General features: G+C 53.4%; 2 protein-coding genes across 2 annotated transcripts in view; one reads left to right on the top strand and one right to left on the bottom strand.

Moving 5' to 3' along the window:
• The window catches only part of VOLCADRAFT_88910 (uncharacterized protein), a gene marked incomplete at both ends in the record, with an annotated part of 8,013 nt that extends 464 nt beyond the window's left edge, over nucleotides 1–7,549 (top strand). The window contains 5 exons of the mRNA XM_002948577.1: nucleotides 203–542; nucleotides 1,043–3,511; nucleotides 4,992–5,106; nucleotides 6,262–6,887; nucleotides 7,373–7,549. Coding sequence (XP_002948623.1) covers nucleotides 203–542; nucleotides 1,043–3,511; nucleotides 4,992–5,106; nucleotides 6,262–6,887; nucleotides 7,373–7,549 — 3,727 coding nt within the window. The remainder of the gene's footprint in view (nucleotides 1–202; nucleotides 543–1,042; nucleotides 3,512–4,991; nucleotides 5,107–6,261; nucleotides 6,888–7,372) is intronic.
• A 2,177-nt stretch (nucleotides 7,550–9,726) lies between these two features.
• VOLCADRAFT_88909 (uncharacterized protein) lies at nucleotides 9,727–15,867 on the bottom strand (the record flags this gene model as incomplete). Its single annotated transcript, XM_002948448.1, has 6 exons — nucleotides 9,727–9,815; nucleotides 11,304–11,517; nucleotides 11,737–12,308; nucleotides 13,151–13,377; nucleotides 14,852–15,047; nucleotides 15,480–15,867. The coding sequence occupies 6 exons, from the start codon at nucleotides 15,865–15,867 to the stop codon at nucleotides 9,727–9,729; spliced, it is 1,686 nt and encodes a 561-aa protein (XP_002948494.1).
• Nucleotides 15,868–22,163: the final 6,296 nt, after the last annotated feature.

Here is a 22,163-nt window from a genome sequence, read left to right as displayed (position 1 = left end):
CTCTTAAGGAATACATAACGGCGACGCTAGCAACTTTGTTACTTAGGTTGGAATAAATTGAGACCCCCCTAAATGAAAAAAAAATCACTGCATTGGGCGCATCAACAGGTGGTGGCTAGGGTGGCTGTCTTTATGGAGGACAACAGAAGCTCCATCCCGTGCGCGCCGTGCCCCCCACGAATGTTACGCAAAACAACCCCAGGCCGTCACATGCACAACCCTTCATGCATCGGCACCCGCAGATCCAATTGTTCGCCTTTTGCGAGCGTGCCTTCATTTGGCGACTGGCCCAGCGGCTCCGGCTGTCCGTGTTCATGCCAAAGGACATCATCTACGATGTGGGAAGCGTGGGCCACGACATGTACATAATCTGGCGCGGTGTAGTGGTCCTTACGGAACCGGATGGCTGCATGACCGCGCTGCTGACCGGCGGCGACCACTTCGGCGATCTGGGGGTCATGACCTCCAACCTGCCGCGGCCACAGCGCGCCGTGGCGATGTGCGCAACCGATGCGATGATCCTGAGCCGCAGCGACCTGCAGGTGCGCCGTCGTCGTCGGCGTGCGTATCAGCCGTCCGCAGCCTCCTGCCCTCCTGCTCTGTCAGCTGAGGGAAGTAGATGAAGTGACTTCTCCACATGCAACTCTTGCCCCTACAACTCCATACCGGCCTTGCTTCGTTTGCTAATTTGATTGATCTCGCTGGGACCCTACAGTTATGTCTGTATATACCTCTGTACGATAGCGTCCATACATGTTGACACGATGATCCAGAACAAACCAGATCTCAGTGAAATGATTATCAGTGCGTACGGGACCAAACCGTACCACACGTTGTTGGGTATATGGTATGGGCCAGGGCCGGGCCGCACTTATCTCTTCTACCAAATTCACTGATAGAACTAAACCCTGTAGGGTTTTAGGGTTTTCTGTGGACATACCTGCAAACATCATGATTACCTGCGTACAGACCTATGGAAAGTTGAAAGAAAATACAGGTCACGCCTTGCTTCACGTCGGCACATCAAAACACATGCACGCAGGACGCCATGCGAGACTTTCCTGCTAGCGCCGAGCTTGTAAAGGGTCGTTCCCAGGTGCAGTTAGAGGATCACGAAATCGGCCAAGCAGTGTGGGCAGCGTCAATGGCAGCCAAGTATACAATAATACAGCAACAGCATCAACAGGCGCTAGCAAACGGCGGCGAAGATGGTAACGAAGGCGACACGGAGACCAGCAGCGCGGGACAGACCGCACCCATTATCACCCAGAGAAGTATTGAAGCACCACAGCTGATTACCACGAACCGACCCGGCACTCCGAGAAACAGACAAGGGCTGTCTGTCGGCGCGGACGATGATTACGGTGGCACCCTTGCCATTGCCAGGAGCGGCGATGAGCCCACCTTACACACAAAAGCGGTCACCAGAACCAGCGACAGGGAGCAGCAGCGTCAGTCGCTTTGTATTGTTAAGGGTACCTGCGAGCCTCCGCGAGCTGCCACAGGCGCGGGAGGCGCAGGGCTTCGTCGGCGACGGGACAAGGCAGCAGCGGGATCCGCCGATGCTATCAGGGCCCACCTTGCAACCCACGGAACGTCTACCGGTGGTGGCAGCGGACCCGTAGCTGAGGCAACAACAAGGACAGAGGACCAGAGCGTATTAACAACCGCCAGTACGCTTGAGTCAGTGCTAGATTCCATACAGCCAGCCGGAGCCTGTGTGCTAGCTGCACGCACCTGCTCTCAATCAGGTAGCGGTCGGCCCAGCAGCCTCTCTCACTCATCTGTGGACTCGCTCTGTGAGGTCCTGAACCTTAACAAGCCGACCGCTGGTAGCACTATTGATCCAATGGCACATTTGACCGCGGAACGTTTTGTGCGTGGTTTGGCTGCTGCTGGGCACAGTACGAGCCATATCAGCCGAGCCGGCGTTTCTACTGCTGCCGCCGCCCGGCCGCGGCGGCAGGCGCCTCGGCTCCCTGTCGCAATGCGGCCCCCTGGGCCTTCGCACGTACTGAATGGCGTGGCCTACTGTCATGGCGGCGAACCTTCAGGTAGACAGCAGCCGTCGGTGCTTCCGGGCCGCTGCTTTGACAATCACCGGCACCCTCGGGCCCTATGGGTCCCAGATGACACATGCACGCTAGATCGCTTCCTGGAATGGAGGTCAAGTACGGCGAGGGGATCATCCTCTAACCCCCCTCAGCGAAATGGGCCGCCGCCGGTTCCTGAAGGCGATGCAACAGCGGGCTACAAAGCTGTCCCTGGCGCAACAACACCATGGTATCATAGTGCTGAGGTGCCCTTCCAGCAGTACACAACCACACGGCCAACCAGCCCGATCGCGTCGTCGTCAATGCCATCGCCGCCGCCGCAACCACTGCCGCCCACTGCACCACCACATCACCAACAGCCGCCCGCGTCGGCACCACAACCACCGCCTGCTCCTGCAGCGCTCTTGCACAATTTCGACTCTAATGACTTTGCAGCCCTGGAGCGCGTTCGCTTCAGCTCCCAACACCCTCCAGAAGGTGGTGGCGTCGTACGTTACCTGAGCAAGCGAGCTCGACAGGAAGCCACCGCCGTCGCTGCAGCCGCCACTGCTGCTGCTGCTGCCACAGCCGCCTCAAACGGTGGGCCATCAGTAAATGTGGCAAACCCTGCCACGGCTGCAGCTGCTGCGACGACCAGCTGTAGCACAGGCACGATGGCGGCAGCAGCGGCCCCTCCCATGTTGTCCACGAATGAGGATGACGGCAGTGGATGCGGCGGCAGCTGCCAGCACGTTCAAGCCCAAGCTCAAGCTCAGGCCCACGCATACACCTATGCCCATGTCCATTCCCATGTTCATGCCTATGCCCGTGTTCATCCCCACTCCCAAGTACAACCACAAGCACACATGACATCCCAGGACTTGGATCTAAATGGGGATCTGGGGGACATCAGCGGCGACAGCAGCCCCAGGCAGCAGCAGCGCAGTCCTACGGGGTCACAGCTGCTCCTCCTTGCGCCGCAACCCTTCCTTGGAGTCGACCCGCTAGGTGAGCTGTTCGGCGAGCAGCCGTCCCAGCAGGTCGCTGCTAACGGTGGCCTTTCCCTTAGCCACCGTTGGCATCGAGGACGGCTGGGAGGCGCTCCCACGGCAGCAGCAGCAGCGCCCTCTCTGGCTCATTGGAACTTCCCTGGCGATATCGCGACGGCGCTGGACTCTGTGACAGAAGGCAGCGCCACGCGGCAGTTGGTTGGACCCGTGGGTCGGCGCAGCCTCCCACGGACCTCCACGTTGCATGGCTCAAGCCACCGTGCCAGTGGCTCCAGCAACCTGGCCTGTAGGCGTGCATCAACGGGCAGCGGCAGTGCAGGATGCGACGTCGACGGGTGGCTAAACGACCAGCTTCTTCAGCAGCAGCCATCGTGTCGGCATGCTCGGTGCGCTGGTTGCATGGCGATGGAGCAGCAGCTGGCGGCTGCGCAGGAGCGTGTGGAGTCTATTTTGGCGGATCCCTTGAAGGTTGGTCGGCTTGACAGACGGCACGTGCATGCGCTGATACAGCGGCACGTGCATGGGCTAAATACGGCATCTGCACGGGCTGATACGATGGCATATGCATGGGCTGTTAAACGTAACGTATGGCCTGGTATACGGCGCCTGCATGGGCTAGTATACGACACGTACGGCAAGCACGTGGACGACCGGGAGCAGGCCGGCCCGGGGCACTTGGCATCTAGGAACGTAGAGGTCACTGAGCAGCTGGATGGGGCTTACGAACGCAACATCACACAACAACAGCACCAGAACCGGCAACAGTCTAGAACATTCTCGTGGCTTGCTCGACACTAAGGATTTGCACTGTGGAGTACTCTACCCTAAGTACCCCTCAGTGTCAGATAACGTTACAGCCTAACCAGGTCGGCAACCCCTCGACAACCAACCCCTATGTCAGACAACCCCGCGGCAGCTCCCTAATACCATTCCCCGACGGGTCCCAGTTTTGAATCTGTGGCCCGTCGTTAAGTGGCCGGCAGTGAAGATATAGTCCTGGACAGTCCTGGATATATTATGGCGTATTATATTATGGACCACAGAGGTCCAAAGCCGACCGGGATCAAAATTCGGATAGTCAGCTGAATACCGTGATATGGTTTTAACATGTAACGTTAACATTAAACCGCCGAAGCTGTAATTTCGCAACTCCACACGCGTGCTAGGGGAAATGCGGCGCACCCTAGGAACTTAAAACTCCCTTAGGTGGGAGGGCGGGACCTAGGCGCCGCATCCCGGCGGAGGGCCACGACTCCGCGTCATGACTATCTTCACGATGGCAGTTCGAAAACGAGAGCGCGCATGCGCCCAAACAGACCAGATGGTCAGCCGCTGTACGGCGTCTCAGCACAGGTACTGCTGTGCTCGCACCCCAGGTGTAGCGTTGACTGCCAGTCTCTACACAAGAAGCTGCCATTTCTATTTTGTAACACCAGGCAAAGAGTACTCAGGGAGATGCCAAGGGAGCTGAACTCTTCAAATGATCCTTGAGCAGAATTTGAAATATAGACGGTGTAATGTAGGCAAAGTTGCATGTGCAGCTCGCTCTTTGTCTGCGGTGTGGCTAGCTTTATTTTTGCCCCTCGCTAAGCGTCCTCCATCCTTCATTAACGTCCCACTGCTCTTCTGCCCAACTCTTGAGCGAACCTCGTCACTTCTGCACAGGCACAGAAGACCATTCCACAAGTCCGCAACAACTTGACAGACACAAGCCAAATAGGAAATATTCCCAAGAAAGGGTTTTGATGTAACGGCTCCCGCGTCAAAAGTTACAAGTTACAAGTTACACACACCCGTACGGCGCTGTCCGTAAAAGCTTGAGGGGGGAAGCCATGGACGAGGCGGCAAAGTCACAATGCGGCGTATTAATGTGCCCTTTACAATATCACCAATCATGCTCCGCTGATGTATGCCTTGATGTACTCCACCTGCCGCATGATGGCTGCAGGAGCCGTCTATAAAGGCTGTCGTACAACGTGAAGTCTTGGCTGCAGTTGAATTGCTCAACTCCCGGACAGCGGAGCTATTGCAGCAGCTGGTGGAAGGGCTCACGGAAACTTGTGGTGAGCGTCTTTGTTTTCTATGAGACACGGAGGTGTTTTAACACGACTACAACTGCTACAGCTGCAGAAAAGTACCGATTTGCGGTTGCAGATCCAGTGATATGCCTTACAGAATACAATAGGAGGCGAGCGAGGATGGTGAAGGTGGCGCCTGTGCATGGGCACACACGACATGGGAAATACCGTAGCGGAACTAAAGATTTTACAAAATAAATAATTATTTGCATGCGGTAAAATGTTTTGGCAAAATTCAGAGTCTTTCTGTAAAATCTTTAGTTCCCGGGAGGGAATTCGGAGCGATGCCGTAAAATACATATGGCCCTTCACGCACAACAGGCTTTTGGCACTACCTCTTATACTATTTTACACAGAATATTGTAACATATCACTATATCAACCTATTTCTGGCAGCAGCATGGGCAAGCGCAAGCTCACCAAACACCGCTTCATTGACAAGCTGCCGGCCATACCATACCATACACGGCAATGCTCTCGCGTCCTTCATCAATCATAAGAATTCTGCGGCTGCTACAGAATGGTGGATGTTTGGAGGCCGTGTCACGGTGGCTTGGCTTCCAGATGGGGGTTTACAATTCGGAGATTCGTAGTTTGAGACGTGTCGTGATGATTCTCATAGCCCCTTATGCGTGAGAGGGAGGCAGGCAGTGGTGTTGCATGGTTGGGTAGCTTTGCGGGCCGGTAAAATCCCAGGAAATCATCCACAGTACCGTAAAATCTTGGCAAAATCCGCCAGCATGCGGTAAAATACTTCGTTCCGTAAAATATATTAAAATCCATAATTTTGCGGTAAAATGTTTATTTTGTAAAATCTTTAGTTCCGCTACGGTATACTCAAGAGGGAATAGCTTCAACCGAAAGTTGCCGTAGATCCCCTTCGGCAGTTATGTCTGCACCCGTTCCATTCGGTGTCCCATCCTGCACATCCTGCATCCTGCGTAAAAGCAACATACCGTTAATTGCTTCATTAGTCATTTTTTGGTTGCTGTGCCCAATCGCACTACTCGCAAGTTGTTGACGATTATGACGTGCTGTAATACTGCCACTGATCCTTGGATCCCCATCTTTCATGCACCCCGCTCTGCGCTGCCTTATGCCTCGGCCGTGGGGTTTCATCCTTCCGTACGTTTACTGCAGCCCGTACGGAGGATCTCTTCCAGGACGTCTCCAGCGTGGATGAACGGCTGCAACGGCTGGAGGACGAGCAAGGCGGCGTTTTCGGAGCAGCTGCAGCCGTCGTCATGAGTGCGAGCGGCGGCAGTAGCAACGGCGGGAGCAGCTTGCGGCGGTCACCGGCAGTCGCAGCTGCTGCGGCAGCAGCAGCAGGTGGCGTTGGCGGTGTTCTTGTAGACACGCCTGTTCAGGGACCTGAAACCCAAGGCCGAAGCGCAGTTTCACCTCTTGCCGGCCTCATCGGGCCACAAAGCGCCACAAGCGGTCAGATGGGTGTGCTACTGCCGCTATCTACTGCCGCAGCGGCTGCTGCAGCGCCCGGCATCAGCACAAGTAGCAGTATCCGACCCGCTATTGGCAGCCAGTCGTCTCTAAAGCAAAACCACCACCAGCGCCGGACTTCAGTTCTTAGCATGCGCGGGCTGGATGAGCTTGTAGTCGATGCAGCGCCAGCTGGCGGCAATGCTACCAGCGGCCTCAGCACTGCCGTGGCTCCCTCTGAGCCCGGGCTTCCGGCTCCAGCCACCAGCATTACGGCAGCGGACACAGCGCTCCTGCAGGCCACAATGAACCGCGCGGCCGGCAAGAACGTACGTCGCCGCCAGTCAGCACACGACCTATCCGTGCTGACTTCCAGCACGATTGTTGCACAGCAGCAACAACAACAGCAACAACAACAACAACAACAACAACAGCAGCGACAGGAACAGCGGCAGCAGCAGCAGTAGCAGCAGTAGGAGTAGCAGCAGCAGCAGGATACGCAGCAGGAATGAAGTGCATGTCTCGCAGACCCGTTTCCACGTGGTAATAGCCGAATGGAGGCCACGGGTCGGAGCACCTGCACGTTGCACTCCACGTCCCTCGTTGGCACCGATCCGCCGCCGCCTGGGGAACCGCCGTCGCCATTCATGTCCGCAGGAAACCGGCGCATGTGCGTCGGCCGGAGCGGTAGTCGAGCTTCAACCAGCTTACCAGCGCCCGCAGGCGGCGGCGGGCTGCTGATATGATAACGGAGCCGAAGTGCTGCCTGCCGTCGACCCCACAGACGCGGCTGCCGTTGCCGTCCCTCGTGCAGAAGCGGGCGTGTGGCGAGCCTGCTCGGACACCAGCTGAGGTTACGCCAGTACCTCGTACTACTGATGAAAGTGGAGACGAGGCTAGTTCGTGCCAGCGTGGCATTTGCAGCTTTTCCGAGATGCAGGCTTCGCCAGCAATGTCGTCTTCTCGCCGCTACTTGGAGGATGGACGCTGAGCTCGCGATGTAAACACTCTTTGCTTGTGTGATTGATTGAGAATGTGTGTGAGCCGGCTCGGCTAAGGGCTGAGGGAGATTTTTTCGGGTAGCTCAGGATAGCTAGCTGGAAGGCTGCCGAGCGAGGCTGCTGTCTGCTACATGTCCGAAGTGAAGCTTTGGTCGCTTAACTTCCGACCGTCGTCCACCGTTGGCGACATGCCCGCAATGGATTTGTGCCCCTGTACATTTGATTAACGGTCTGCAAGCGGCAAGATACGCGTGACATGTGGCTTGTAGGGTGGTTATGCATAGCACAAGGCATTTATCGCTTGGCTATGTAAAGTTCGTACGGAGATCCCGAAGAACATGTGGCTGGCAATAATTAGTTGTTCGTTGAGGAATATACTTCAGCTCTTAGGCAAGGAATCAAATCAGTCGCAACTTGCCGTGTTTCTCGGAGAAGATATACCTGCCGGGCAGGATGACAAATGGTGTGGTTGTTACAGTGGGCTCCAGACAAATGGTGGTGGTGTGTAGGGGGTTATTTTCCGTAAAATCAGCAACCAGGACAGGTAAAGGTGTTTTTTTTACTGTTTTGGTTTTAAAATGGAGCATGAAAGGACAGGTGAATGAGCACTGGGATATTCACATTGTACACCGCAGATACATTTCGCGGTTAAGGGTTTAAGATGGCGGGGAGAAATCATGCACGGGCGCGCCTCCATAATAGCGGAAGTAGAGGCAGGGCGGCCACGCGGTTGCGTGGCCATGCACGTGCTCGAATGGGATTCTGTTCATATTTCTGATATGAAGAATGTACGGGAAGAATGTACGGGAAGGCAAATTTATGGTTTTGTGGACGAGGGTGTGATCGATCCATTTACGCATCCAAGGATTCATAGCACGGGGTTTTCATCCCCCAAAGGTTCCCCAAAGGGGATGAAAACCCTTCGGTGTCTTCTTCGGCATCCCCTTTAGCTGAATCTTTAACTCGTTATCGCAGTAGCGTGCCGTGGTGCGTCGGACAGCTGATGAGCAGGCACAAGAGGAGCTGTACGTACTGCCGAGTCTTTATAAACAACAAAGTATTCACGTAAAATCTAGCCTGATTGGTGGAGATTTATGGCATGCGTCGTTTGGGACCTTTATGTGTCGAGTGTTACCGGTGGATGTTAATGGCTTAAATCCCTGCAAAATATAATTATCGGTGAGACTCCGTCTACGGTATATACTAAACTTGCGCTATACATAATTACCAAAGCGAGAGCGAGTGGTTTCCCGACGAGTGACGATTAGACTTCTTGCTGTTACGTATTGCTGGAGGAGTGCAAAAACGTATGGAGACTAAGAGTGCATTTCCCGGATCTTATTGAAACTCTCATTGAATTATAATCCTTAGCCTGCTGCAATGGGCACATTTAAGTAAGGCGACTTGCCGCTCTACATTAGTGCCGACGGACGCTGCTGCAAAAAAGGGACGGCCGGCCGCACGATGCGGATGATGCCCACTGCAGTAGCGCATCGATGTGGTGATGGCGGTAGTGTTTACAAGCAAGCTCAATCCAAGTTCAAACAAGTTTATGTTTCGAGTGGAACAGTCTGTCTTAGTTTTTTTTTGCGTCCGTAACGTTTTGCCCGCCAGCTTGAAGCCTGTTCGCAGCTGCTTCGCTGCCGTGTCGTACTGTCCTTTATAATCTAAGCTGCTCTTCCGCTCCTGCGTCCGCCTAACATTAATCAGCGACATGCACAATGCGCTGCGCACGTATGTTTGTCCGTCTGGAGGACGGCCGGGCGCCGGCATGCGCCGGCGCACTAAACGAACGGATTATGTACATATGGTTCGTCATGGCATGCGTCATGCATGTACATAAACAATAGACATATGATGTTCCTTTCATATACCCGCCCCGAGGCGGCGCTGTGTGGGACAACTCACAGCGAAAGCAGGAATCGTCGACGTTTCCTTGTCAGTAAAATGTTTAGGTGATCCCGTCGGATAAAAGCTGTAATATCATTATTTGCATCCATTTATTTAATGTCCTCGAGGGTCGAGGCGGCAGCAAAGCGTGCTGGACAAGTAGGTTCGGTGGTGGTGCCATAGCACATAGGGCTCTGTCCGTTACTAGTTCTGTTACTGCCAGCAGTAGTAGCGTTAATGAGCCTGTTGCGGCGATCCTCGCCGAGTTGATGGGGTGTTACACTGTGGGCGGCTCGTCCCGAGAAAGGACGAGCACCGGAGGCCCTGACCGGACCGGACACAGTGCAAGGACGGCTCCACGTCCATCTGTGTGTGTGTGTGTGCGTGTGTGTGTGTGTGTGTGTGTGTGTGTGTGTGTGTGTGTGTGTGTGTGTGTGTGTGTGTGTGTGTGTGTTACATGGTTGGGGGTGGGTGACCCCATACCTGTAAGACTACCCATATGAGCCGAAGGCCCAAGGGCAATACTACAACGCCTAAAAGCCACGGAGGAAAGGAAAACACCGCACATCAGCCCAGACTAGCACCCAAAGGGGGTAATTGAGTTTCAATGAGCCCACATACGTTTCAACATCCTCGCCAGACGTGCTGGTTCCCATTTCATGGCCGCCAACATGCTCTGTTGATGATCGAGTCCCTCTTCAGCACGAATATCATTATAGGCTGGGCATCCCAATAACACGTGTTTTTCACCACCGCAGCGGCAAAACCGCTGCCCCCTGGGGACATGGTACTTGCCTCTTCGTGCTCTGTTTGCCTCCAGAGCCCAGCAACATGAACGAAACTGCATTAGCTTACGTCCATATGTTCCTCCGCGCGCACCTCGCTCCCTCACTCACGCCAGCCGGGGCACTCTCCCAGCCTGTGGCTCGGCACCACAGCGGCGCAGAAGCCTGCGAACCAAACTAAGCGAGAGGCGCCGCACCACCTCTAGGAACCCTAAACAGGCTACCTGCCCCCACTGCCCCGCCTGGCCAGCCTTATTGCGCGCTCTCTCCCCTTCTAGACCACCAAAACAAGAACAAACAGAAAACACCACCGGGGGCAGGGCCTCTACGCAGGGGTTCCACTGCACATACAAAAGGCAGGCGGCTGGCAGAGGTTAAGGCCTGGCTTCTGCTCCCGGTGCGTCCGAGTTCAAATCCGACTGCCGACCTCTCGGGGTGTTTGAGAGGTGATGAAATGGGACGGTGTAGGACGTGATAAAATCAACTTGCGAGCTGATTAAGTTGACGCGCCGTTGATCCGCTAGATTTGGTTGGATGCTGGTGGTGAGTTGCCAAACTCAAAGAGTACACTCTGAAGTCGGATGGGGTGAATGGATTAGGGTGCCCCTCTAGCAGGGGAGAGCAGGGAACTGCCTCGGGAAGGAGGCCACTGGTGAAGCTTAACCACCCTGTAACAACATCAACAAAAGAGCCGAGGCAAGGGAAGGCCTACCCACGCCAGACACGGCCCCTCAGAAGGCTCTCCTAGTCAAGGGCACCCACATAGCCAGCAAGGCAAGAGATACACGGAGGACCACAGGGCTTAGTTGATAACGGTCCATTCAATTCGCCGTCTCCAATGCAAGTTCTCCGCCAGCCGAACGAATCGCACACCATGAACAGTTAGTTGTTGCTCCATAGGTAAATGCCAAAGGAGAAGATACCCCCTCTAGCGGTTAAAAAACCTGAGCACCAAACGGCGCAACGCGACGGGCCGCAAGAGGGCTAAAGAAAGCAACAGCCGCAGGACAAGCACGAACGCCAAAGTCTAAATAGTGCTCTCGGAGGGCTACAGAACCGGCAGACCAACCGCCAAACGCTTCAACGACCTCAAACAGCACTTCCACCGCTCGAGCAGCGGAAGCGCCACCTCGACGCAGGCTATAGAGAGAATGCAACCCGCGCAAATGAGGCAAGCCACATCCTGCAAGGACTAAGTCAAACCAACGCTCAGCACCACGCGTAGATTGACCCGCCAGCCACAACCGTGACGGATCACGCAAAAAACGCTGACGGATAGCCCACTGCAGGAAAGGGAGACAGGCAAGCGAAAACTGCAAGTCAGGTGCCCGCTCCGGGGCAACCAAACGGCCCTTCCAATTGAGGGGTTTGTACTGAAAAACTTGCTCCCCATGAACGACAGCAACACGCGCCCCGGTTACCGACAACAGAGAGTCGGGGCGAAGAAAGAGATAGAAACTCATCATAACGAACAACAAGGGCAAGGACTACTCGGAGCTAACGGGTACCACGGCCAACTGCTCATAAAGACGCCAAGCATCACCTGCACTAAAGGCCAACAGGAGCGTGGAAGCAGGCGCCATTGAGCGCTGCAAGCGCTCCCAACCTCTACTAAGCGCCGCCAACAGGGTGCTGTCTCCGGCACAGGGCTTAGGGTACCCGAGCAAGTCATGCACGGAGTTAATAGCACTGAAATAAGGCTGCGCCGTGTGGGCTTGGATGGAGCCCTTGGCAGCGAGAAACTGACCCCACAAGAGCCCGGCATAATGGGAGGCCGGGAGAAACTCCAAACCTTCCTCCACATAGAAACGCACAAAGGCAGCAAAATGCGACGCATACGACTGCCAGGGCTTGGCACCAACACGGGACATGACAACCTGAGCAATCTGCAAAGGACGCGCAGAGTGATCCAGACTAGGGGCCACGAGCTGCAGCTGGGACACCAACAAGTTAGTAATGACGGGGGGCGCCGCAACCGACTGAAGATCCAATGAGTAACGGGGAAGCGCCACACTGGCCGCCCGAGTGCTATGCGACTGCGCCCAAGCTAAAACTGCACCCGCACTGCTACGACCTGCCAAGACGGGGGGGAGAGGAAAGTGCTCGACCCGCCCTCGCCCGGTGCAAACACCTTCTCCGTATTCGACGGCAGGAACACCAGGTCGACCGCCAATTCCATCAACTGTTGCCACCAAGGTTGGGCCGTCCAGTACGGAACGACTAGGGTGAGGCACGCTCGATCCTCGCGCACTTTTTGCACCGCAGCGAGCAAGAAGTCGGGGTCCAAGGGTGGGCAGCCATAAGCATTAAGCCCAGGCCACGATTGCAAGAGCGCATTGACTCCCGACGAGCCCGGACAGTGGTGGCGCGAAAAGAAAACTGGGAGGTGCGTATTGACATGCGTGGCGAATAAATCAACCTGATGTGGACCGAAACGGCGCTCCAGCAACCGGAAATAACGGGGATGTCAGCCGGTAGTCATCACGATCAACCCAACGCGAGGGTTCATCCGCCTCGTTATCCACACTAGCAACGCGTTCAACCTGTAAAATAATACTATGCTGCTGCATGAACTCCCACAACAATTTTAACGCGGCATGCAGGGCTTGGGAGCGCGAGAAAAGGCGCCCCAGCACTGCTTGCGTGCACATGTGTGTCCTTGATTAAAACGACACGACATTGAACAAACGGCAGAAAGGATTCCAACGCATGACGGACAGCGCGCAATTCCTTCCAATTGATGTGAGCGGTAAGCTCGGAAAACGCCCAATAACCGCGCGCCACACGACCATGTAGAACTGCGCCCCACGAATGGCAAGATGCGTCCACTGAAAGCTCAGTGGTGGGTAGGGATGTCCGCCCACCAGTCTAGGTCACGCAACGACCCACGGGACAAGCGCACTCGACCGGACCAACCAACCGGCTGCTTGACATCGTCGTAAGAATTACGGAGAAATAAGGGAGCTGGAGTAAGAGCCAGCTTAACACTCTGCGCAAAACCACAAAACTTGGCCGGCTCACGCTTCTGGACCAGGCGCCGATTTTTCTTGGCCGTGATCCGCAACCCGATCGCCAGTCGCCGCAATTTGGCAAGCTTCTGCTTACACTCTGGGAACCGGCTTCCCTTCGATTCCCGGGATTCCCTTCATTTGGCATTTCGTTTCGTGCTCATTTCGGAATGAAGGGCTGAGGGGCCTTCAGGACATATCGAAGTGTTCGGCTGAAATGGTCACTTTGCATGCAAAAGCCGTCTAAGAGCGCTATGCCAGGGATTGTTTTAATAACTTATGACTGTATGCATTCTTCCAACGTGAATTTTCTTTTCATTCGGAGCTCATCCCAAATAAAGGGCTGAGGAGCCTTCAGAACATATCGAAGGAGTTTGGCTGGAGTGTGTGTGTGTGTGTGTGTGTGGCTGTTACAGTGGGCTGGAGTGGTCATAATTCATAAATTTCTTTATGGAGTTTGGCTGGAGTGGTCATAATTCATGGATTCCTTTATATAAGCCTTTTGATATCGTCATGGTTTTAGTGAGAACATGACTTAGCATGATGATGCAGACTGTTTTGGAGCAAAACGAGTACAAACGCACACTGCATCTGTTTGCAAGCCTGGCTGGCTGTTGAAGGTATAATAACAGCTAATGATAATGGCCCCTCGAGCTGAAACATATTCCCGTTACCTATGCGACGGCCACTCTCCAAATTCGGCTTTTCGTGTGCGTCCTGTGGATGCAATGATCAGAGCAAGTCTCGTGCATATTATCACATCACCAGAGAGCAGTGCGTCCAGCTTGTTAATAATGGCAAAGAGGCCGTGGCTCCTAACGAGATGGTCGCTGGATGCAGTGAGAAATTGTTGCAATAAATTGCCAGGAACTGTGTATGGTTAAAACTTGCAACATCCAATATGATGCAGATGATTATCCTCAGCAAATAGCTCCAGTTGCGGTGGGCCCTTCGGTGGTTGGTGCGGGAGCACAGGCTCAAGCTAACCAGCCAGATGAAACAGGTACAACAAATGAAACTAGCAGACACGTCACATGTAGGTCATCAGCGATTTGAAGCTAGGTCACCCCTGTCAGTGTAGGCGCCCCGCCTAATTAGGCACCTCAAACACACCAGCTGCCGTATTGACCGTAATACCTAGGTGATAGACTGTCTGCAACGGCTCCCACTGGCGCCTGGTGGGATGACAGGTCCAACCCAAGAACTCAATACTCTCACGCACCCAGCGCACACCAAGACATGCTTGCTCCTCAGAAGTGAACACGAACAGGAAATCATCAAAATATGGGAGCACTCACGCACCCAGACAAGCAGGCCACCCTGACCAGGAAGTGGGAAAAAACTGGTGGTGCGACCCTTACCCACTGCAGCCAAAGGATCCCACCAAAAACACACCACATTACGCATGATTTTGGTGAACCAATATGGGCTATTCAGCCACCCCATACGCAGGACATTCATCTCGTAAAGCACACCACAACAATGAAAGGTGAAGAAATGCTGATCCGCGGGACAAATAGGAACGTGGTAAAAGGTGTCAGCCAAATCTACCTTTACCATCCAAGAGCCCTCGAGGCCCATACACCAGAGGGTGTGGAGGGTTTCTTACCGGCACTTGTAGGCCTTCTGCACTATGTTCATCCGCTTCAAATTCACGACTAGACACCAGTTACCACCATCAGGCTTAGGGACACAAAAGGCATTCACCACGTGATCCACCACACGGGAGGGGTCGACCCGCGAAATGGCACCGAGTGCCACCAAGCGAGGCTCCTCCTTCTCCAACCACCAACGGCTTTGTTCGTCTGTGGCAGGGAAACTCGGCAGGTCAAACGCAGGCGGGGGCAGTCACCTCGAAATTCAACCGGAACACCATGCTTCAAGACGTGTAATGTGCGCACATCTGCCCCAATTGCCTTCCAGGCCGCCAGCCACCTCGAAGCCCTAGCATGCAGGGGAATGGCGATGCTAGACATGGCGGAATATTCGTGCTGCCCAGGGGGAGCCACACCCGGGGTGGAAGAGCCTGCGTCCACGGCACAGGCGGAAGTTATTCTGCTGGAAAGGCCCCACTGGACCATTGCGAGTTCTAAATTCCCACTCTGCAAGCTGCTTTACCGAAACTTTCTGCTTTGCTCAGGCCAGTCCACCATCAAATTCCTTAGTAACAGGATCAGCTACGGTACGCTCAGTGCTCACAAAATAACGATGGTGTAAAGCAATCAACCCATCCCGACCTTGCCTACTGAAAGTCGTTAAGCAATTCAGGCGCACTGACAAAATAGACGATTGCCACCGCATATCGTAGAGCAGTGTCGCGAGCACATTCTGACACGCAACCAACCAAGCATCTTGCATGCCACCATAAAGCAACGCCTTCGCTAACGCTTCCATTCCTACACAAACCAACTCTGATATGGCTGGCGACATCACCATAACGCCGAACTCGTAAAGGAGCAAACCAGCACGATCCGAATGGGTGCACTGCAGTTGCTCCAATGCCCGCCATTCAGGTAGGGCACGAATATTATGCAACAACATGTGCTCTACATCCATAACCTCCGGCAACTGACTTAGAATCCACGGCGGAAAAGGAAACCGTGAACCGGCGGGCGAGCGCTGCATTCTCGGGGTTGCATAGATCTGAGTCAAAGTGGTAAACTCCCTCGAGCCCGGTCGGTGCCCACCTTGGAGCGTAGCTTAGTTCAGCTGCGCCGTCAATGAAGCAATCTGCATTTGTAGGAGCAGCATCGTCGGGTCTGGGGCGGTGGGTGGGTGTTGTAGAGTCGAGCCGGCGTTAATGTATGTCGGAACCTGAGGGCCAGAAGGAAGCTCCGGCTGCGACATACCCGTCAACTGCCTGGTGTAAATCGTTGTCGGATCTGTGGTCGGCATCATTCCCAGTGTTACGGGCATCAATGCCGCCAAAAGCATGAACGTGATCCGCTTCATGTATCGATCCTTCCTGGTGCTAGTATTCATCACTGCACTCTACCCGATGGGTCTCGCTGAAGAGCCGAAGACACAGCGGCTTAGTAACAGAAGCGCGCCGAAGGCGCGGGACCTGCTTTGTTGATCAGCGCGCGCTGAACAACAAAGACAAGAGTGCAGTGAAGAATACTAGCACCAGGAAGGATCGGTACAGTGAAGCGGATCACGTTCGGTTCATGCTTTTGGCGGCATTGATGCCCGTAACACTGGGAATGATGCCGACCACAGATCCGACAACGACTTATGTTATAAATATCTGGAAATAGCTTATTAACGTTCCAGTTAAGCACAAGATAGACAAGCGAGCTGACACTATGCAAAACCTAACCTCCAAAGGACAGAGCTGGTACCTCCGCCCCCCCTGCTGCTACGCGTTCATCCACTAGGACTAAACAGCCTAATTCCCTTTTCAAGGATTATGTTATGATAGCCAAAGGGATAGATTCTCTAGAGCCTAAATCTCTTGCCGAGGCGAAGGCACGTGCAGATTGGCCTCAGTGGAAGGCGGCCATGGATGAGGAGATGAAATCGTTGCTGGAAAATCGCACCTGAGAGCTTGAGGAGTTACCTAGGGATGCTAGAAAGATTGGTTTGAAATGGGTTTATAAAGTTAAGCGGGATGCAAGCGGGAATATTGAGCGTTATAAGGCTCGCCTGGTAGCCAAGGGTTTCACGCAACAGAAGGATGTGGATTTTGCGGAGGTCTTTTCACCGGTTGGCAAGTATGCCAGTTTTCGTGCGTTGCTTGCTGTTGTGGCGGATTGAGATCTCGAGCTACATCAGCTCGACATGAAAACCGCTTTCTTGAACGGTGTTTTGGAGGAGAACGTATATACTGAACAACCCCCGGGATATGAGCAAGGTGGCGCTAACATTGCTTGTCATCTACGGTGTTCGCTGTACGGCCTACGACAGGCTCCCTGCACCTGGTATGTACGTCTTCGGTCGGTTTTGGAGCAAATGGGGTTTAAGGCATCCACTGCGGATCCTGGTTTGCTTATTAAGATGGAGAAGGGTGAGCCTATTTACGTCTTGGTCTATGTCGATGATCTTCTTATCGCTTGCAAGTCAGTTTCCTTGGTGGAGCTTATTAAAGAGCAACTGCGTAGCGTAGCGATTTAGGTGAGGCTAAGTTTTACCTGGGTTTTGAAATCCATCACGACAGGAAGGCGGCTCGAGAGAGCGGAAGGCGCATACTATTCATATTTCACAGAAGTGTTATGTTGCGGAGGTCCTTTCTAAGTTCACCATGGAGGATTCAAATAAGCGTTCTACCCCTATGGATGCTAACCTGCGGCTATTGTCTGATGGAGATCTGCTTGATGTGTCACGTTTTCCCTACAACAAGTTGGTGGGTAGCTTGCTCTATCTGTCGGTCTGTTCGCGTCCAGATATATCTCTTTATATCCCTTTCGTCCTCTACATCTGGGTTTGTTTTCCTGCTTGGAGGTGGAGCATCTCCTGGTCTTGGAAGCTCCAACCCACCATTGCCACGTCAACTGTGGAAGCTGAATACATGGCGCTGTGGCTAAGACATCTGCTTCTTGATCTCGATGCACGAGGCGCTGTCGCACTTGATAGGCACAGCACCAGTTCATACACCGATATCAAGAAGCAGATGTCTTAGCCACAGCGCCTCCTTGATAGCAGAAGCCGCTGCCATGTATTCAGCCTCCGCAGTTGACATGGCAGTGACGTGGTGGGTTGGAGCTTCGAAGACCAGGAGATTGCTCCACCTCCAAGCAGGAAAACAAACCCAGATGTAGAACGCCACCCTTCGGAACCATCCAAGTCCGAATCGCAAAAACCTTCAATGTTTAAGTTGCCGCCGAAGGAGATACCGACATCCTGAGTACTGGCCAGATACCTGAGAACTCCTTTCACTGTACTCCAATGCGCCACAGTAGGTTTGGACATGTGGCGGGCTAAAGCTCCCACGATGAAAGAGATATATCTGGATGCAAACAGACCGACAGATAGAGCAAGCTACCCACCAACTCGTTGTAGGGAAAACGTGACACATCAAGCGGATCTCTATCAGACAATAGCCGCAGGTTAGCATCCATAAGGGTGCATGATTAAGGCCAGGGATTAACCCTCTGTCCTCCATCGACACTTGCTCAAACGGCTAAGTTGTTGGCAAGCTTACATCGCCTTTTCAACCTTTGGTTCCTTTATGTAACAAACCTATGTGGTAAGCTCGAACCAAGGACTTCCGTGCCCTAATCCCTGGCCTTAATCCGCACTGGAAATGCACCCATAGGGGTAGAACGCTTATTTGAATCCTCCATGGCGAACTTAGAAAGGACCTCCGCAACATAACGCTTCTGTGAAACATGAATAGTATGCGCCTTCCTGTCGTGATGGATTTCAAAACCCAGATAAAACTTAGCCTCACCTAAATCGCGCATATCAAACACGCTACGCAGTTGCTCTTTAATAAGCTCCACCAAGGAAACCGACTTGCAAGCGATAAGAAGATCATCGACATAGACCAAGACGTAAATAGGCTCACCCTTCTCCATCTTAATAAACAAACCAGGATCCGCAGTGGATGGCTTAAACCCCATTTGCTCCAAAACCGACCGAAGACATACATACCAGGTGCGCGGAGCCTGTCGTAGGCCGTACAGCGAACACCGTAGATGACAAGCAATGTTAGCGCCACCTTGCTCATATCCCGGGGATTGTTCAGTATATACGTTCTCCTCCAAAACACCGTTCAAGAAAGCGGTTTTCATGTCGAGCTGATGTAGCTCGAGATCTCAATCCGCCACAACAGCAAGCAACGCACGAAAACTGGCATACTTGCCAACCGGTGAAAAGACCTCCGCAAAATTCACATCCTTCTGTTGCGTGAAACCCTTGGCTACCAGGCGAGCCTTATAACGCTCAATATTCCCGCTTGCATCCCGCTTAACTTTATAAACCCATTTCAAACCAATCTTTTTAGCATCCCTAGGTAACTCCTCAAGCTCCCAGGTGCGATTTTCCAGCAACGATTTCATCTCCTCATCCATGGCCGCCTTCCACTGAGGCCAATCTGCACGTGCCTTTGCCTCGGCAAGAGATTTAGGCTCTAGAGAATCTATCCCTTTGGCTATCATAACATAATCCTTGAAAAGGGAATTAGGCTGTTTAGTCCTAGTGGATGAACGCGTGGCAGCAGGGGGGGCGGAGGTACTAGCTCCACTAGCAACTATAACTTCTCCCTCCGCCTCAGCTGCCTCCAACTCATCTTCCTCTTCCCCTCATCATACCCTCCCTCGTCATCCTCTTCCCCCTCATCTTCCTCCAACAGAGGGGGAAGATCCTCCTCAGTGTCCATGCCGGCCTCATCCGCATTTCCCGCAGGGGCACCAGCAGCAGGGACAATGGGAGCAACACCTGTATTACTCACGCCAGCCTCTCCTGCCTCTTCCGCAGGGGCACCAGCAGCATGAGCAACCACAGGGACAACACTGCCGGCCTCTGCTGCCTCTTCCGCAGGGGCACCAGCAGCAGGGACAAACCAATAATCCGATGCAGATGCTTCAGTGCTTACTGGCAATTCAACACCTTTGCCGCCACGAAAGTGAAACATATTCTCATGAAAATCGACATTTCGAGACACAATAATACGCCCATCACCGACTAAGATCCGATATGCCTTTGTGTTCGGCTCGTATCCTAGAAAGGTGCCTCTACAGGCCCTTGGGTCGAGCTTGCTACCCTGACCCCTGGCAACCTGAACATATGCTATGCAGCCAAATACCTTAAACCAAGACACATCAGGAGTCTCACCCGTCAGCAACTCATACGGGGTTTTTGATTTCCCCGAAACAGGTGAACGATTTCTAACAAAAGAGGCAACACTCAAAGCCTCATTCCAAAACTTCTTAGGTACCGAAGAATCCGCAAGCATCGTTCTAACCTTATCCAACAAAGTACGGTTTAACCTTTCCGCTTTACCATATGTTGGATGACTACACCCGGGTGTCGTTATCCAACAGAGTAACGAAATACCTATGGCCACTCGAGGACATAGGTAAAGGACCACAGACATCCAAATGCACCAACTGCAATGGTCTCTTAGTTACCGTTGCAGATGTGGGAAACGGATCGCGGCTGAATTTTCCCAAACAAGGCTCGCAAGTCCTAACCTCAAAATCTCTCAATTGAGCCGCGCTAATATTTAAACCCTTGACCAAGCCCTCCTGCACCAACCTCTTCATATTTGAAGTTCCTAAGTGACCAAGGCGTCGGTGCCACAGTTCCACCGTCTCAGTACTTAGGGCCTTTGCAGAAAAGGAAGGGATGACAGGCTCAGCAGGCTTGGAGGACTCGGCAGCGGGTACAGCACTACTCATAAACTTGTAAAGGCCAGACGCACATTTGGTGGCAGAGATGTGCAGGCCTCCCCTCGATATAATCGCCTGCATATCCTCGAAACTAACCCTAAAGCCCTTGTTGGTTAGGACCGAAACAGAAATCAAGTTGTGCTTAAAGTTAGGCGCATGAAAACTCCCTCAACAGTGATGTTCGGGGCATGGGTCGGCACCACATTACCGTAACCCTCGGCCTGCAGCACGTTTTTATTACCAACCTCGATCGAGATTGACAAATCCGAATCAATCCGACAGGAGTCATGAAGAATACCCCGGTCACCCGTAACGTGGTATTTACTGCCGGAGTCCAACCACCACGGGTTCTCGGGATACTGTGCAACTACCCTTCGAAGCCTCTCGATAAAGGGTGGCCATCCCAAAGCTACGGACGCGCTTCTAGGCGGATTACGCACATAGTAATCTAAACTCTCCTCCTCACTCATCCGCTGGGGAACGAATTGCTGCTCTCGAGCCACCAGCGTCAGCACAACGACCTCCGGTTTCCGTTCGGCACTCCTAGGCAAACCCTGCCGCTTACGATAACACTTTTCGGACAGGTGGCCTGTCTTCCCACACCAATCACACCGCAACTCTGACCCACCGTGCGAGCGACCCGAGCTTGAGGGACCAGAAGCGCTGACCTTCTTAGAGCAGTCCCTCGCGTAGTGGTTGCCGCCGCAAACGAAGCAGCTAACCCTATGGCCACCGCGTCCACCAGTAGCTAACCCTATGGCCACCAGTAGCTAACCCTATGGCCGTCGCTATGTCGGGCTCGGTCCTCCTGGCAGTTAGACGATTGGCCTCCATGGCCAAGAGCTTCTCCTTTAGCTCCATGAAGTTCTTCGGGTAAGCGGACGTGACGAAAACTCTCTTCTCAGTTTCGTACAGAGCGTCAGGCAGGCCACGAACAACTAGCACGATCGCGTTTTTCTCTGAAATGCGAAAATCTTTATATCTGTTCAGCTTCTCATACATGTTAACCGCACGAGTCACATAGTCGTGCACCTTTTCGTCATTACGCATCACGATGGAATGGAAGGATTGGGATACAGCACTTAGTTCGGCCTCATTCAATTGTCCAGCCCACTGCTCAAGACCCGCCCAAAGATCCTTAGCTTCCGTGGTCGATTCGATGATTGTCTTGTGGTCGACCGACGCAAGCCGAAGGATTATGAGCGCCCGAGCCTTCCTTATCTTCCTCAACTCCTTTTCCCGCTCCGTAGGATCGGCGGGTAAAACGTAGTCTTGACTGACAACGGACGCCAAGTCCTCACACTCCAAAATGGCCTTCATCTTAATGAACCAATCTGCCGAGTTGGCGACCATTAGCACATCCCTCCATCCAGCAATGTCGGACATTCTCTCACAGAATCACGTATGACTCAAAATTGGGATTAAAGCGTATGAGCTCAACAAAGCGTACGACCACTGCAGCCACCGCAACGTCAAGCGGGGCTCATAACCTGTTGTGACTATTCGTAAATAGCCGTAAATAGCTGACACACGATCCAGTTAAGCACAAGCTGGATAAGCGAGCTGACACTATGCCCTAAACTCGAAGGA

Source organism: Volvox carteri (genome assembly GCF_000143455.1).
Source record: "Volvox carteri f. nagariensis unplaced genomic scaffold VOLCAscaffold_10, whole genome shotgun sequence".
NCBI lineage: Eukaryota > Viridiplantae > Chlorophyta > Chlorophyceae > Chlamydomonadales > Volvocaceae > Volvox > Volvox carteri.
The sequence above is the reverse complement of the archived record's forward strand: the minus strand, read 5'-3'. Positions and strand labels throughout refer to the sequence as shown.